Source organism: Myotis nattereri (genome assembly GCF_964212035.1).
Source record: "Myotis nattereri genome assembly, chromosome: 9".
In the NCBI taxonomy this organism is placed as follows: Eukaryota; Metazoa; Chordata; class Mammalia; order Chiroptera; family Vespertilionidae; genus Myotis; species Myotis nattereri.
Window position 1 is genome coordinate 20322546 of NC_138084.1, and position 14571 is coordinate 20337116.

The following is a 14571-nucleotide window of genomic DNA, read 5'->3' on the forward strand; positions in this document are numbered from 1 at the left end:
AAAGAAATAGACTTACAAGTCCAGGAAGCGCAGAGAACCCCAAACAAAAGGAATCCAAAGAGGACCACACCAAGACACATCATAATTAAAATGCCAAGAGCAAAAGATAAAGAGAGAATCTTAAAAGCAGCAAGAGAAAGACAGTCAGTTACCTACAAGGGAGTACCCATTCGACTGTCAGCTGATTTCTCAACAGAAACCATGCAGGCCAGAAGAGAGTGGCAAGAAATATTCAAAGTGATGAATAGCAAGAACCTACAACCAAGATTACTTTATCCAGCAAAGCTGTCATTCAGAATGGAAGGTCAGATAAAGAGCTTCACGGATAAGAAAAAGCTAAAGGAGTTCATCACCACCAAACCAGCATTATATGAAATGCTGAAAGGTATTCTTTAAGAAGAGGAAGAAGAAAAAGGAACTCTTACCATTTGCCACAGCATCGATGGAACTGGAGAGCGGATAAATACCACAGGATCTCACTCATTTGTGGAATATAATGAATAACATAAACTGATGAACAAGGACTGATCCAGAGACGGAGAGGCATTGATTGGACTGTCGGGCCTTGGAGGGAAGGTAGGGGAGGGTGGGGGCAAGGGGGAAAGATCAACCAAAGGACTTATATGCAAGCATATAGGCCTAACCAATGGACACAGACAACGGGGGGGTGAGGGGATGAGCGGGGGGGTTGGGGGGGGTAGAGGGTACACATATGTAATATCTTAATCAATAAAAAATATTAAAAAAAAAGAAAAATCACCTGAAGCAATGTCAGAGATGGAATATCCTTACTATAAGAGGGTAGATATTTCACCCTATATACCTTTTTCAAATGACCTTAAACGCAGTTACTTAGATATACCAATGCTGGACTTCAATCCACATTGGTAAAAAGGATAAACAGGAGGCAAAAGAAAAACAGAGAAATAAAGGGAAAGAGACCTGTTTTTCTTTAACTCATTAACCTATACCAGTGATGGTGAACCTTTTGAGCTTGGCATGTCAGCATTTTGAAAAACTCTAACTTAACTCTGGTGCCGTGTCACATATAGAAATTTCTTGATATCTGCAACCATAGTAAAACAAAGACTTTTATTTTTGATATTTATTTTATATATTTAAATGCCATTTAACGCCCTAACTGGTTTGGTTCAGTGGATAGAGCATCGGCCTGCGGACTCAAGGGTCCCGGGTTCGATTCCGGTCAAGGGCATGTACCTTGGTTGCGGGCACATCCCCAGTGGGGAGTGTGCAGGAGGCAGCTGATCAATGTTTCTCTCTCATTGATGTTTCTAGCTCTCTATCCCCTCTCCTTTCCTCTCCTTTCCTCTCTATAAAAAATCAATAAAATGTATTTTAAAAAAATAAAAAAATAAATGCCATTTAACAAAGAAAAATCAACCAAAAAAATGAGTTCACGTGTCACCTCTGACACACGTGTCATAGGTTCGCCATCACTGACCTATACCCTCATGTGGGTTAGTAAATTCCTCGTTGCTCCCATAAACTTATACTTGTAATAATTCTCCTGAAGTCTGTCTCAGGGATATTTTAAAATAAAAAATAAAATGATAAGGAAGTAGAGCTGATTTAACTTTAAGGCAATCTCAATTCCTAAATATTATAGTAGTTTTCAATAAAAGTAGGAAGGATGGGAGACAGGAGATTCCCAAAGATTGCTTTAACTGGTAGTTTAAACTAATTCCATTTATAGTTACTTAACCTCTCTGTCACTTTCCTCTCATTTGTTAAAATGAGTATAATAATAGCACCTACCTCACACAGTGAGGATTATATGTAAAACATTTATAATGGTGTCTAGCACATAATAAGCATCTTCTAAGTGCTAAGCATTTATTTCTAGAGATTGAATTGAGATTACTGTGGTGCATTTATGGCTCTAAGACAGTGGTTCTCAACCTGTGGGTCGCGACCCCTTTGGGGGTCGAACGACCCTTTCACAGGGGTCGCCTAAGACCATCGGAAAACACATATATAACTACATATTGTTTTTGTGATTAATCACTATGCTTTACTTATGTTCAATTTGTAACAATGAAATTGGGGGTCACCACAACATGAGGAACTGTATTAAAGGGTCGCGGCATTAGGAAGGTTGAGAACCACTGCTCTAAGATGATGCAAACACTTTTCCATGAGGAAGACAGTGACTAGTTTCTTAAGGAAAGGTGACATGAGAGCATTTGCAGCCAGCGACTTAAAATTAACTACTGTACTAACAGGTTTCATTCAAGCCACTCCTTGAATTAGAAACCATCACACCAAAACATATGTCAAAGGTCTGACATTTTATCTTCTGGTTTAAATTCTGTACAACAGCTGTGTATCTTCTTGTAGAGATATGGTAAGCAAGTCACAGGTGGACTTGGGAAGCAATTTCCCTTTTAGAAATCTTTACAGTATTTAGATCAAGATGTTATGAGGCATTAAGATTTTAATTTTACAATTCAAGTATATTATACTCAATAGAAAGGGCTTGTGTTTTGAAATTTTTTTCTCTATTATAAACTTGTTAACCAAGAAATCCTTATTAATCACCCCTTATGCCTGAGAGTACGAAGTGGGCTAATCAAATTCTATTTCATTTCCCTGCCTTTGTTTTTTACTACCTATTCTTTTTGGTATAACCCCAGAAACTTTTCTTTCTTTCTATCATCATATAAAATACAGTTCTGAAACTCTAGCATCCTTTTAAGGCAATATTTCCCCCATCTTGTGAGGAACTCAGAAAACTGTCCAAGCGCTCTGGAAGTCAACGAGAAGGCAAGACTATTCCTCATCTGTTCAGGTTCAAAACTGAGTACGTATTATTATGCTGCCTCATCTTAAAATAATATCTATAAATCAACTCCATCAACTTCATTTTAATACTGAGGAATTTGCTTAAAAATGTTAAGATTCAGTACAATTAAGATACGAAGAATTATAGAAACAAGCATACAATGTTTATAGCTTCTATTATATTCTGTATGTTATTAGTAAATTAACTTCCAAAAACAATTTGCAATTCAAATTGTTCCCTGCTTTTGTAATTCTATTCTATTGCTTTTGCCTGTGATCTCCATGGAGAGAGAACAGCATCTTAGATTATGTCATCTTCTTGGATGATCTCATGTCCTAAACTATGGCTATAATCCAAAAAGTCTTTGGTTCCCTTCTATAATGAGTCTATCCTACCTTAACCACTTGTTTTACTGTTCCTAGTAGTGGCAGTTTTGAGCTCTCTACTGATTTTTGTAAACCCTGGTTGATAATACTATACTCTTGCATTTTTGCCAATTCATTCTACTCAGTCTAAGCTTTAATAAATTTAAGCTGTTTGGGTCACTGTGAAACCAGTAACCATTATTACACTTTTAAGACCTCTTTTTTGTTTTTTATATTCAAAATCTTGGGATTACCCATTACAGTTAAATTTCCTCTTCTTATTACTTAACTTTGAATATTTGTTGCATAGACAGAGTGCTTGATACCAAAGAAATCATAAGTATTTACACATCCCAGAAAAAACAGTTGTTGCCATTTTCAATATCAATACTCAGAGCAAAAATATTTCCACTGAGCCTTACCTTTTCATTTTTTTAAACATTCAGTTTAATTTAAACTTATTAATGTAACTTGTTCTAGGATCTCTAATTCTCAAACTTTACCATATAAGCTTGCTCTCTAAATTCCCCATCTCAGTATCCACTGCTCTGTGGCCTTTAAGAATAGGTTGGCTTTTTAACTTTTCCCAACTCCTAGAATATTTATCTATATCCAAGGATGGGAAAATTTCATCTTATTTCTACCTTATGAAGACTTCCTATCACCAATATTCTTTGAATAAAGGGATTTTTACTTTATTGAAGATACTATTAAGACAATAGCAGGGTCATGTAATATATACTGCTGGTCAACTGAATTTTAAAACCATACATATCCAAATCTGAGTTTTCTCCTAGTTCAACTAATTTTCCTTAAGTTATATGTCCCACAAAAAAATTCCCCTCTTCTAGGATTTAAAAATGTCTATTTCTCTAACCACCTGAAATCCTTATAGTGTCAACCTAGAGCAAAAGATCATATAGCTGGAAGGAATAGAGCTTACAGAACACCTGGTTTTATAAGTGAGGCAAAAAGAAGTCAAGAGGAGAAGGGTAGATGCTTCTGGTCAAGCCTAGACTATTCTAAGACCAAGAATGGGATATTTTGCTAAATTAGTGACTGAGGTTACTCCTACTAAGGCCAAGCACTTATAAAGGAGAACATCTGAAACCATCAAGAGACCAAGAGGATATAAGATATCACTTACCAACTGCACCTGACCCAAATGTATCCTCATTGAATTGATCAATTTCTTCATCTTCCTCTCCCAGGCCTTGAAATGCATCCTCATCTTCATCCAGAGGACAATCCTCCAAAGACTAAAAAGAGAAAGGAGATTTAGCTATTCATGAAGTTCATAACCACATTGTAAAATGTTCTAAAAATATTCATCTTACTTTCCCAATCAGTGTAATATCTTCATTGTGACTTTTTGTAAAGATGGCATTTTTTTCTACCCCCTAACTTCCCCAACATTGGAAAATTTCAGTATCTTCTTTTCTTTCAGTTTCTCTTTCCCATTCCTTATTTAATTTAACCTTTCCCCACAAACATTCCATTTCTCTATCAGGAATCTAATAAGAGCATTTCCTCATGGTCTGCCAACTTCCTTTACATCACTGGTTAGAATAATGACAAATGAAATGAACCCTTTGGGTTTTTGTGTATTGTTCAACAAAACTTTCACCTTCCCTATATTCATGTCAACTTTTCAACTATTTTATTATTCTCTTTTAAAGCTTTCTCTTCATTTTCAATCTTTCCCCTTTTCTGTTTCCTATTGGCCCAAACTCTGGTGATAAAACAGAAAGCTGAAATTTTCAACCACAATTAAGTAAACTCTCAAAAAGCTGTGATATCGCAAGTTCAAGTTCTGACTCTGCTCTTAAAAGTGGTGCTAACTTGGGCAAATCATTTTTTGAAATTAATTCACTAAGTACCTCTTGAGCACCTATGATGCCACAGGCTTTGTTAGGCTCTAAGTTTCAGTTTCCTAAGAGATAATAGAGGAGCAATACCACCTGCCTCATAGCTATGAGGATTAAATGAGGAAGAGATTTAGTCAAACACTGCGGATTGCTGAACAACGCTAGAGATCACCATAACAACTTAGGTAGGTTGTATTGTAAACATTTCCTCCTTTCACTTTAGTTTTTAACTGATTTTTCTAAGTTTTCTTTTCTTTAGGCAACTGCCTACACCACTGATCACCTCCCTCCATGTTTTCATAAAGTTAGTTTGGTTTTAAACCATTTCCTATCAAGTGTCACGTGTGTCCACAATTTTCAAAGACTCAGAATCGGAAGGCAGGGTAGTGTTATACCTTGCCTGGCTACCTCTTGGTTTAGACCAGCGGTTCTCAACCAGTGGGTCGCGATCCCTTTGGGGGTCGAACAACCCTTTCACAGGGGTCGCCCAAGACCATCGGAAAACACATATATAATTACATAGTTTTGTGATTAATCACTATGCTTTATGCTCAATTTGTCACAATGAAATTGGGGGTCACCACAACATGAGGAACTGTATTAAAGGGTCGCGCGGGCATTAGGAAGGTTGAGAACCACTGGTTTAGACTGTTCCCGAAGGTACGATTAAGCCAAAGGGCCATTTCACCCATCTGAAGCCCTCACAAACGTACACAAAGCAGGTAGGCAATTGCTTCCACCTTAAAGGCAACATCCAGCAGCACTCCTCCCAAATCACAAAGATCTCCTTCATCAAATCACTGTGTGTTTTTTCAATCGGAAAGGCTTTTAGGGATTATGCAAACAAGCCCCTTTCTTCTACAAACCTGGAGACTTTACGGCCAGGGATTAGTAGTCGCTCAAGGTCATACAATGAATTAGTGACAAGCTCAGGACTCTCGACTGTTGCTACATTACCGGGACCGTCACCAAACCCACGTCTCCCTCCACTCGCCCAAAAGGAACTTCTGCTGGACACGCCCCCTCCCAACTCCCAGGCCTCTTCAGTCAACAGTCCGCGGGCAGCCAAAGGGCAAGCCCAGGCCCCAGTGACCGGTGGTTTCCTGTGTGTATAGGTGTGTGTAACTGGACGAAAGGTGGTTCCAGGTCCAGGGCGGGAAACGTCTCCGGGCTTTCCCGGGTGCCTCTTCCTCAGGAAGCGCCACCGCATGGATGCGACGCCTCCCCTCCGCGGCTCCTCCCGGGTTGGGGCTGGCAGGTGGTCCGGTTAAGGCACTTAACGGGCCCTCCCCACCTCAAAACCGAGGCCAACTCTACCCACTGACAACTAATAGGACAGTCCCGTCCCCCGAACAGCTCACACAGCTCTAGGCTGAAACCCACAAACCCCGGTGCGACGCGCTCCTCTGAGTCCCGGGGGTCCCACCGCCCACCGCCCCCCCCCCCCCTCCTCCGAAGCGCGGGACAGAAGCTCCGGGGATGAGAGGAAAAGGGGAGCGGGAGGGAGGGAGGGGTCACTTCCGGTCGCCACAGCTCACCTCGTAGCGGAACATTCTTGGGGAGGGGGGAGGGAGCGGGGAGGGGAATGGGGAAGGGAGGGAAGAAGAGTTGACTCCCCGGGCTCCTCCGCGCGCGGGTCCTCCACCGGCTCGCGACCCCCGGCCGCCGCCGTACGCCGGAGCGTGCGTGAGGACGTGCGCAGGCGCGCCTCAGGGAGGGCGGCCACTCCGCTCTGCGCCGGGCGGCGTCTGCGCGGGGACAGATTTGGCGTCCGGTTTCCTACACTCCGCGGCGGGAAGGAGGTCCCGTGGTGTGAGATTGCGCATGCGCAGCCGGTCGGGGGCTTCCTCGCTTGGCGACTTGCAGCTCCGCCCAGGTTTCTCTGCGCCCGCCCAACCCTCGGGTCACAGTCACGAGTTTTCTATCACTTGGGGCGGAGAAAACCCTTGTGATTGTCACCGGATATGGCTTTGAAGAGTTCCAGGCATAGTCTGAGCTGGAAGAAAGGGAGATTCCTGGGCTATTTTTTCTAACGCCCAACACAGTCTTTGGGCTACTCGGCGGCCCTGATGATATATGCTACCCGCCAAGTGGAGGAGGAAGAAAATGGAAACATTCATGTCATCCGAAGGGGCTGAATCCGTCGCCACTTTCTGGGGCACATCACCCGCTGAGTTAACAGCAGGTCTGGGCAGTGATTTATTTATGTGTCTCAAAGTGGCGATGGCGCCCGGTTTTTAAAAAGCCGAAGGCATGTTCCGGGAGGTTCCACCAGGGCGATATTTTTAGGCGCCAGGCGCTCCAGGCACGTGGAGCGCGAGAGCCAACAAGGGCAGCGCCGCCGGGGGCAGCAAGGTCATAGAGGCTGAGAAGCGCCAGGCTGAGTGCGTGGCCGGGTGACAGCACCTCCTTAGAGGATCAAAGCTCGAAAAGAGTGTCCAGATTATGAGCCTCCGCACACCGGTTTCAGAAACCTTGGTTGTGACAGCCGATATCACCTCCCGTGCCCTTGCAGCCTTAGATCTCACGAAATTCTCTCTTTCCCCCCAACAACTAAACTTGCACCGCGAAGAATGAGTTCTTGTGCATTTCGCAATTCTTTATCTGGGTGTCTTAAAATGCAGGCTCGCCTTGGAGTGGCATACAGTAAATTCCTTTCCTGTTAGTGTGGTTGGATTAATCAGAGCCTGTTGGAAATAAAGTTCTGGGTGTGAATCAGTGCTTTGTGTCACTGGCTATCAGTTTTGGGAAAGCTATGTAAACAAGTTTGAGCCTTAATTTCTTTGTAAACTGGGTTTAATGATACTTGCCTTACAGAGTAGTGGTTCAATGGCAGGATGATGCCAATACTACTACTACTGATTGAAGTTTGCCTGGCACTCTGCTAGGTGTTTTATTTTTTTATTTTATTTTTTTTTTACTGAAGAACAGTATCTAAATATTTATTGGTAAAGACAGGTGTTCAACGATTACCCAACTCCTATTCTAATTGCTGTCAAAAATTAAATGCTACCTAGCTATAAATTCACTGAGAAATTTATTCTATGCAGATATAGGTAAGTTTGTGTTATCCAAATGCAAATTTAACTTGGTTTGAAATCCTAAAATTAGAACCTTGAGCTAAATGATAACTTTCCCCATATTTTTTCAAATTTACAAACTTAGATGATAAGTAGACTCATCTGTATGAAACATAAGGCCAAATTAGAAAGTGGACAAGTGAACCCCTCGCTACCTGCTGCCTCCCCCACCGTGGGCTGCTGGGTCTGCTGGCCACTCCTTGTTGAAGAGCAGCAATCCATTTTCCTCAGAGGCTCTTCAATAACAGTAACACTGATGCCTGAACTTGCATCTTTAAACACATATTTCAGGGCTTGGAAGCTTCTGGGACCATAACTTTCACGCAGCCTTCCATAACAGTCTTTTCACTTTCTCTTACAAAGCATGACACAGCAATAACCGCAATGAACCGCTTCGGCCTTTGCACTTCTGCAGAAGCTACAACAACTTCTCCAACATATAAAGGGGCTGGAAAGTGAATTTCCTGGGAAATAAATACACAGCCTGGGCCTGGCATTTTAGTACCCAGGAGAGCTGAAATAAGTCCATTGATCAAAACTCCATGCACAATTGTCTTTCCAAATTTGGTGTGCTCTTCAAAATCTTCATTTAAATGCAAAGGATTAACATCCCCTGTTAGTTCTGAGAAGGCAACCACATCCCTTTGTGTGAAGGCTCTGCTGAGTTCAGCCCGGTCTCCAACTCGGATGTGCATATGCTGAAAATGCTGCCTGCTTACAACTGGTTGGTTCAGGCAGATTCTCCTCCGAAGGCTACACCACCAAAGACGATGGCTGGAAATTATGGGGAATATCTTCAGCACCCTCAAATTCCATCAACAGCAGCGCTGAGCCTGTTTCAGTCATCATGCATTATGCTGGCACCAAAAGATAGTTTTGAGAGCAGAGGAATGTTTCTGAAATTGAAGACCATTCAATCCAATACTAGTTCCCTACTATTACCAGATAATGCAAGGAGAAATGGAGAAACCTGAATCACTCTGAAGGCACATTTCTTGCCTTTATAGGATCCTAATAGGGTCAAAGAGCTCCACAATCTGACAAAGACACTGCTACATATTCTCAATATGGCTGACAAGGTCTCCTCTTCGTAGGTTAGGATGTCCAAGGGTAAGGCAGCGTCAACCTCTCCAAATAGGTCCTTCAGGGCTGAAATAAGCAGCTGTTTGAACTGTGCAACATTCAGTCCAGCCCCATGTTCTTGAAATTCTAGGCAGACTTTCATGTAGTGGTGCTCAGAGGAATTTTTGTAAACTATCCTCTCATACGTGGCAGCTGGGGCTGGCATCTTTTCCAATCCTGACTGCACCACTCTCGCCGGGACCAGCCCGATGCCTCCCGACTTCCATTCACTGCGAGAACCTCCCAAGCCGGGACCTCCGCCACCGAGCGGGAGCCTCTCTGCTAGGTGTTTTAGATGGACCATCTCACTGAATTTTTCCTTGTGCCAACTCTATGACGTAGGTACTCTATAGATAAGGAATCTGAGGATTAGAGATGTTAAGTGATTTGTCCCAAACCACCTAGTGGCAAGTGGCAAAGCTGGCAACTGAGGTTTGTCTGATTCCAAACACCCAATCTGTTAATCCTGTGACAATTTAACAAAAGCAAATGTTTACATGTGCTGGGCCTGAACCTTAAAGAAGTGGAACAGCCAAGGACAAGATGGTAATTAATTGGTTTGCAAGTGTGCATGGAGCGCTAGGTAACCTCAAGTCTCAAACAATTGGTGCCCTATGAACCAAGGGTTGGCAAACTATAGCCCTTGGTTGAATCTTGCCAGTTGCCTGTTTTTGTTATTGTTGTTAATCCTCACCTGAGGATATTTTTCCATTGATTTTTAGAGAGAGTGGAAGGGAGAGGGATAGACAGAGAGAAAGAAACATTGATGTGAGAGAGACACATCAATGGGTTGCCTCCTGTACTCGCTGGACTAGGATGCACCTTGACCAGGATGAAGCCTGCAACCAAGGTATGTGCCCTTGACTGGAATGGAACTGAGACCCTTCAGTCTGAGGACCAATGCTCTATCCACTAAGCCAAACAGGCTAGGGCTCTATAGGGTTTCTTTTTTTGTTGTTGTTTAAAATATATTTTATTGATTTTTTACAGAGAGGAAGGAAGAGAGACAGAGAGCTAGAAACATCGATGAGAGAGAAACATCGATCAGCTGCCTCCTGCACATCCCCCACTGGGGTTGTGCCCGCAACCCAGGCACATGCCCTTGACCGGAATTGAACCCGGGACCCCTCAGTCCGCAAGCTGACGCTCTATCCACTGAGCCAAACCGGTTTTGGCTCTATAGGGTTTCTTGATTGTCCTCAGGACATGGCAGCTTCTCCCAGAGTGAGGTCACAATATCTCTTATGACTGGGATTCAGAAGTCATATGTATCACTTCTTCCACATTCTGTTTGTTAGAAATCAGTTATTAAGTACAGTCCATATTCAAAGGGAAAGGTATAAGGAGATCTTTATAAAGGAAGGGGTAACAAAGAATTTATGGACATATTTTAAAACCACCACAGCCTGTTTGAAAGAAGGCCTGTTTGTTTTAATCATGGCAAATTTATGGAAAAATAGATTCTAATATTATGATGTAAGTGATTATAAAATACTTGTAAATAAGGAGGTATTGGTGTGGGAATATATACAGATTGACTTACAGAACAGAGTAAGCAATAAACAACTTAGCATAAAAGTTCATTTATATATGACAAAGGTGACATCTCAATTCAATAAAGGAAATGTAATTTAAAAATTATGCTGAAGTAATTGATTACTTATCTGGGGCAAAAAGTTAAATCCTTATAGCATAGCTTACACCAGAATAGATTCCAGAATGTAAAGTTTTATGTAAAATTTTACACATAAAGCAAGAACAAAATGTAGGTGAATATTTGTATGATTTCAGGATAAAATTTCAGAATTTAATTACTATGAAAATCACAAAGCAAAATTTGGATACCAAATTTCATAATGAAAAATATAATCATTGACAAACTAAAAATATTTTCTACATATATAAAATAAAATACAGGGAGACAACCAAGATGGCGGCATAGGTAAACACCTGTACTTGCTGCCTCTCACAACCACATCAAAACTACAACTAAAAGACAAAACAAATATCATCCAGAACCACGGGAAAGCTGGCCGAGTGGAAGTTCTACAACTAGAAGGAAAGAAAAAAACGCATGGAGACTGGTAGGAGGTGTGGAGGTGCAGAGGCACGCATGAAACTGGCTGGCAACTGGGTGTGCTGTTGTATTTTTCAATCAGGAGGGAGATACAAGATCCTGATTGCTCTGAACTCCAGTTTCAAGCGAGACTCTGGGGACCCAGACGCATACAGGGAGAAACTGGACTGTCTGGCATCGGGCTGGAACACGAGGGTGGCTTTCTCTCAGAGGTGCTCGCAGCGATCATTGTTCCTGCACGGGGCCGTGGGACACAGAAACCCGGGGACCTCTCTGGAGCAGGGCTGACTGGCAGCCATTGCTGTTTGCTCCACCCTGGTGATTCCTTGAGACCCTGCCCCATCCAATTTACAACCCCACCCAAGCTGTGCGCAGCAGCTTTTGCAGCGGCTTGTCCTTTTGCTACCTAAAACCTAACAAACTGCAGCTGGGGCAGAGAGCTCCAAAGCTTCCAAAAGAAGGTCCAAGGCCCAGCAGTAGCAGCCTGCATTACTTCACAGCTGGGCCTCATCTGGGCACTTCCAAACCCCAAGCAAAGAGGAGGAATCTGCAGATGTCTCTGTAGCACCTGCTGGGTGGCCTCAGGCACTGGCTGACTTTGAACCCCCTTGGAGATCCAAGAGTCAGTGTACCCAGTGATCAGTGTGAGACCATACCAGATTACAACTCTTCACATCCATAAGCGACCACTCAAGGGGCAGACTCAGTGAGCACCAAAGCCCCACTGAAGAAAGTCCTGCCCCATGAGGGTGTCTCCAGCACAGCAGTTCTCCCACTGTAGACACAGCTGGTCCTCACAGCCAATTGGCCTGGAGGTCAATTCCTCTCAGTGATACCAAACAGCAATCAAGGCTTAACTACAACAAGACTGTGCACACAGCCCACAAAGCGTTGCACCAAGAGTGTCCACCCCAGGTAATTGGGGAGACCGAACAACTGGGCCCTATAGGACAACCCACCACACAAGGCCACTCTATCAACACAGGGAAGCAGCCAAAATGCGGAGACAAAGAAACATGTCACAAATGACAGAAATGGAGGAAAGCAAACTAGTGGATATAGAGTTAAAAACCACGGTTATAAGGTTACTCAAGAATCTTCTAGAAACCTCTGAGAAATTTAGTGAGACCCTCAAGGATATGAAAAAGGACCAATCAGAAATTAAGCATACACTGACTGAAATAAAGAATAATATACAGAGCCCTAGCCGGTTTGGCTCAGTGGATAGAGCACCGACCTGTGAACTGAAAGGTCCCAGGTTCGATTCCGGTCAAGGGCACATGCCTGGGTTGTGGGCTCGATCCCCAGTGAGGGACTTGCAGGATGCAGCCAATCCATGATTCTCTCCCATCATGGATGTTTCTATCTCTCTCTCCCTCTTCCTTGCTTTCTGAAATCAATAAAAATATATATTTTTAAAAAGAATAATATACAGAGATCCAACAGCAGACTAGAGGATCCCAAGAATCAAGTCAATGATTTGAAATACGAAGAAGCAAAAAACACCCAACTGGAAAAGAAAAAAGAATCCAAAAATATGAAGATAGTGTAAGGAGCCTCTGGGACAATTTCAAGTGTACCAACATCCGAATTAAGGGGGTGCCAGAAGAAGAGAGAGAGCAAGATATTGAAAACCTATTTGAAGAAATAATGACAGAAAACTTTTCCCTGGTGAAAGAAATAGACTTACAAGTCCAGGAAGCACAGAGAACCCCAAACAAAAGGAATCCAAAGAGGACCACACCAAGACACATCATAATTAAAATGCCAAGGGTAAAAGACAAAGAGAGAATCTTAAAAACAGCAAGAGAAAAACAGTTAGTTACCTATAAGGGAGTACCCATACAACTGTCAACTGATTTCTCAACAGAAACTATGCAGGCCAGAAGGGAATGGCAAGAAATATTCAAAGTGATCAATACCAAGAACCTGCAACCAAGATTACTCTACCAAGCAAAGCTATCATTCAGAATTGAAGGTCAGACAAAGAGCTTCACAGATAAGAAAAAGCTAAAGGAGTTAACCACCGCCAAACCAGTATTATATGAAATGCTGAAGGGTATTCTTTAAGAAGAGGAAGAAGAAAAAGGTAAAGATAAAAATTATGAACAACAAAGGGACAACAAATACATATCTATCAACAAGTGAATCCAAAAATCAAGTGAATAAAAAATCTAACGAACAGAATAAACTGTGAATATAATAGAATCAGAGGCATAGAAAGGGAGTGGACTGACAATTCTCAGGGGGAAGGGCAAAAATCTTACACCTATGGACAAGGACAGTGGCAGGGGGTGGGGAGGGCATGGGCTGGGGTGGGAACCGGGTGGAGGAGAGCTATGGGGGGAAAAAAGAGAAACAACTGTAATAATCTGAACAATAAAGACTTATTGAAAAAATAAAGTAAAGCCATAGCCGGTTTGGCTCAGTGGATAGAGCGTCGGCCTGCGGACTCAAGGGTCCCGGGTTCGATTCCAGTCAAGGGCATGTACCTTGGTTGTGGGCACATCCCCAGTGGGGGGGGGGGGGGTGCGCAGGAGGCAGCTGATTGGTGTTTCTCTCTCATCGATGTTTCTAACTCTCTATCCCTCTCCCTTCCTCTCTGTAAAAAATCAATAAAATATATATTTTTAAAAAACAGTAAAATACAAAGACTTTAAATTCTTTAAGCATTTTAGAAAAACCCATAAAATTTAAATGGCTATAAAACATATAAAACCCCAATTTTTATTTTTTTAATTTCTTGATTCTTTTGTTGTTAATCCTCCCTCAAGGATTTTTTTTCCATTGATTTTTTTTTTTTTAGAGAGAGTGGAAGGGAGGGGGAGAGACATACAGAGAGAAACAGCAATATGAGAGATACACATTGTCAGGGAGTGACAATACATGGGAGTTATTTGAAAGCCATTCTGAGTCTGGACTCCCTACTCTTTGTAATAAAAAGCCAACTGAGGAGTTTTAATCAGAAGAGAAAATGGACCCGTCCTACAAGAACATTCAGTTAATAAGTTTAATACACATATACGAAGTGTCTGGTACGTTTCTGGCCTTAAGTTTAGGTCTGGGCCCACATCAATGAGGAGAAGAGACATGGCTGCGGCCTGCACAGAGCTTGCAGAAGGGGCAGGAGGCAGACCATGCCCTTGTAATTGGGGTGGTGGAGGCTATGATGGAGAAGCCTAGGGTATCATAGAGGCAGCTCAAGGGCCACTTAACTCAGTCCTGGTGGGTGAGGATCTCGGAGCCCTGAAGAATG

General features: G+C 42.5%; 3 protein-coding genes across 3 annotated transcripts in view; all 3 read right to left on the bottom strand.

Moving 5' to 3' along the window:
• PATL1 (PAT1 homolog 1, processing body mRNA decay factor) overlaps nucleotides 1–6788 on the bottom strand; it is a 39784-nt gene extending 32996 nt beyond the window's left edge. Inside the window, exons 1-2 of the mRNA XM_081099871.1 lie at nucleotides 6575–6788; nucleotides 4316–4427 (exon numbers count right to left, since the gene is read on the bottom strand). Coding sequence (XP_080955997.1) covers nucleotides 4316–4427; nucleotides 6575–6589 — 127 coding nt within the window. The 5' untranslated portion in view covers nucleotides 6590–6788. The remainder of the gene's footprint in view (nucleotides 1–4315; nucleotides 4428–6574) is intronic.
• An 872-nt stretch (nucleotides 6789–7660) lies between these two features.
• LOC308525140 (ribonuclease P protein subunit p14-like) lies at nucleotides 7661–9404 on the bottom strand (the record flags this gene model as incomplete). Its single annotated transcript, XM_081099911.1, has 1 exon — nucleotides 7661–9404. The coding sequence occupies one exon, from the start codon at nucleotides 9402–9404 to the stop codon at nucleotides 9030–9032; it is 375 nt and encodes a 124-aa protein (XP_080956037.1). The 3' UTR covers nucleotides 7661–9029.
• Nucleotides 8404–9029, bottom strand: LOC308525390 (hydroxyacyl-thioester dehydratase type 2, mitochondrial-like; the record flags this gene model as incomplete). Its single annotated transcript, XM_081100228.1, has 2 exons — nucleotides 8404–8920; nucleotides 8968–9029. 2 exons carry the CDS (start codon nucleotides 9027–9029, stop codon nucleotides 8404–8406), a joined length of 579 nt encoding a protein of 192 aa, XP_080956354.1.
• Nucleotides 9405–14571: the final 5167 nt, after the last annotated feature.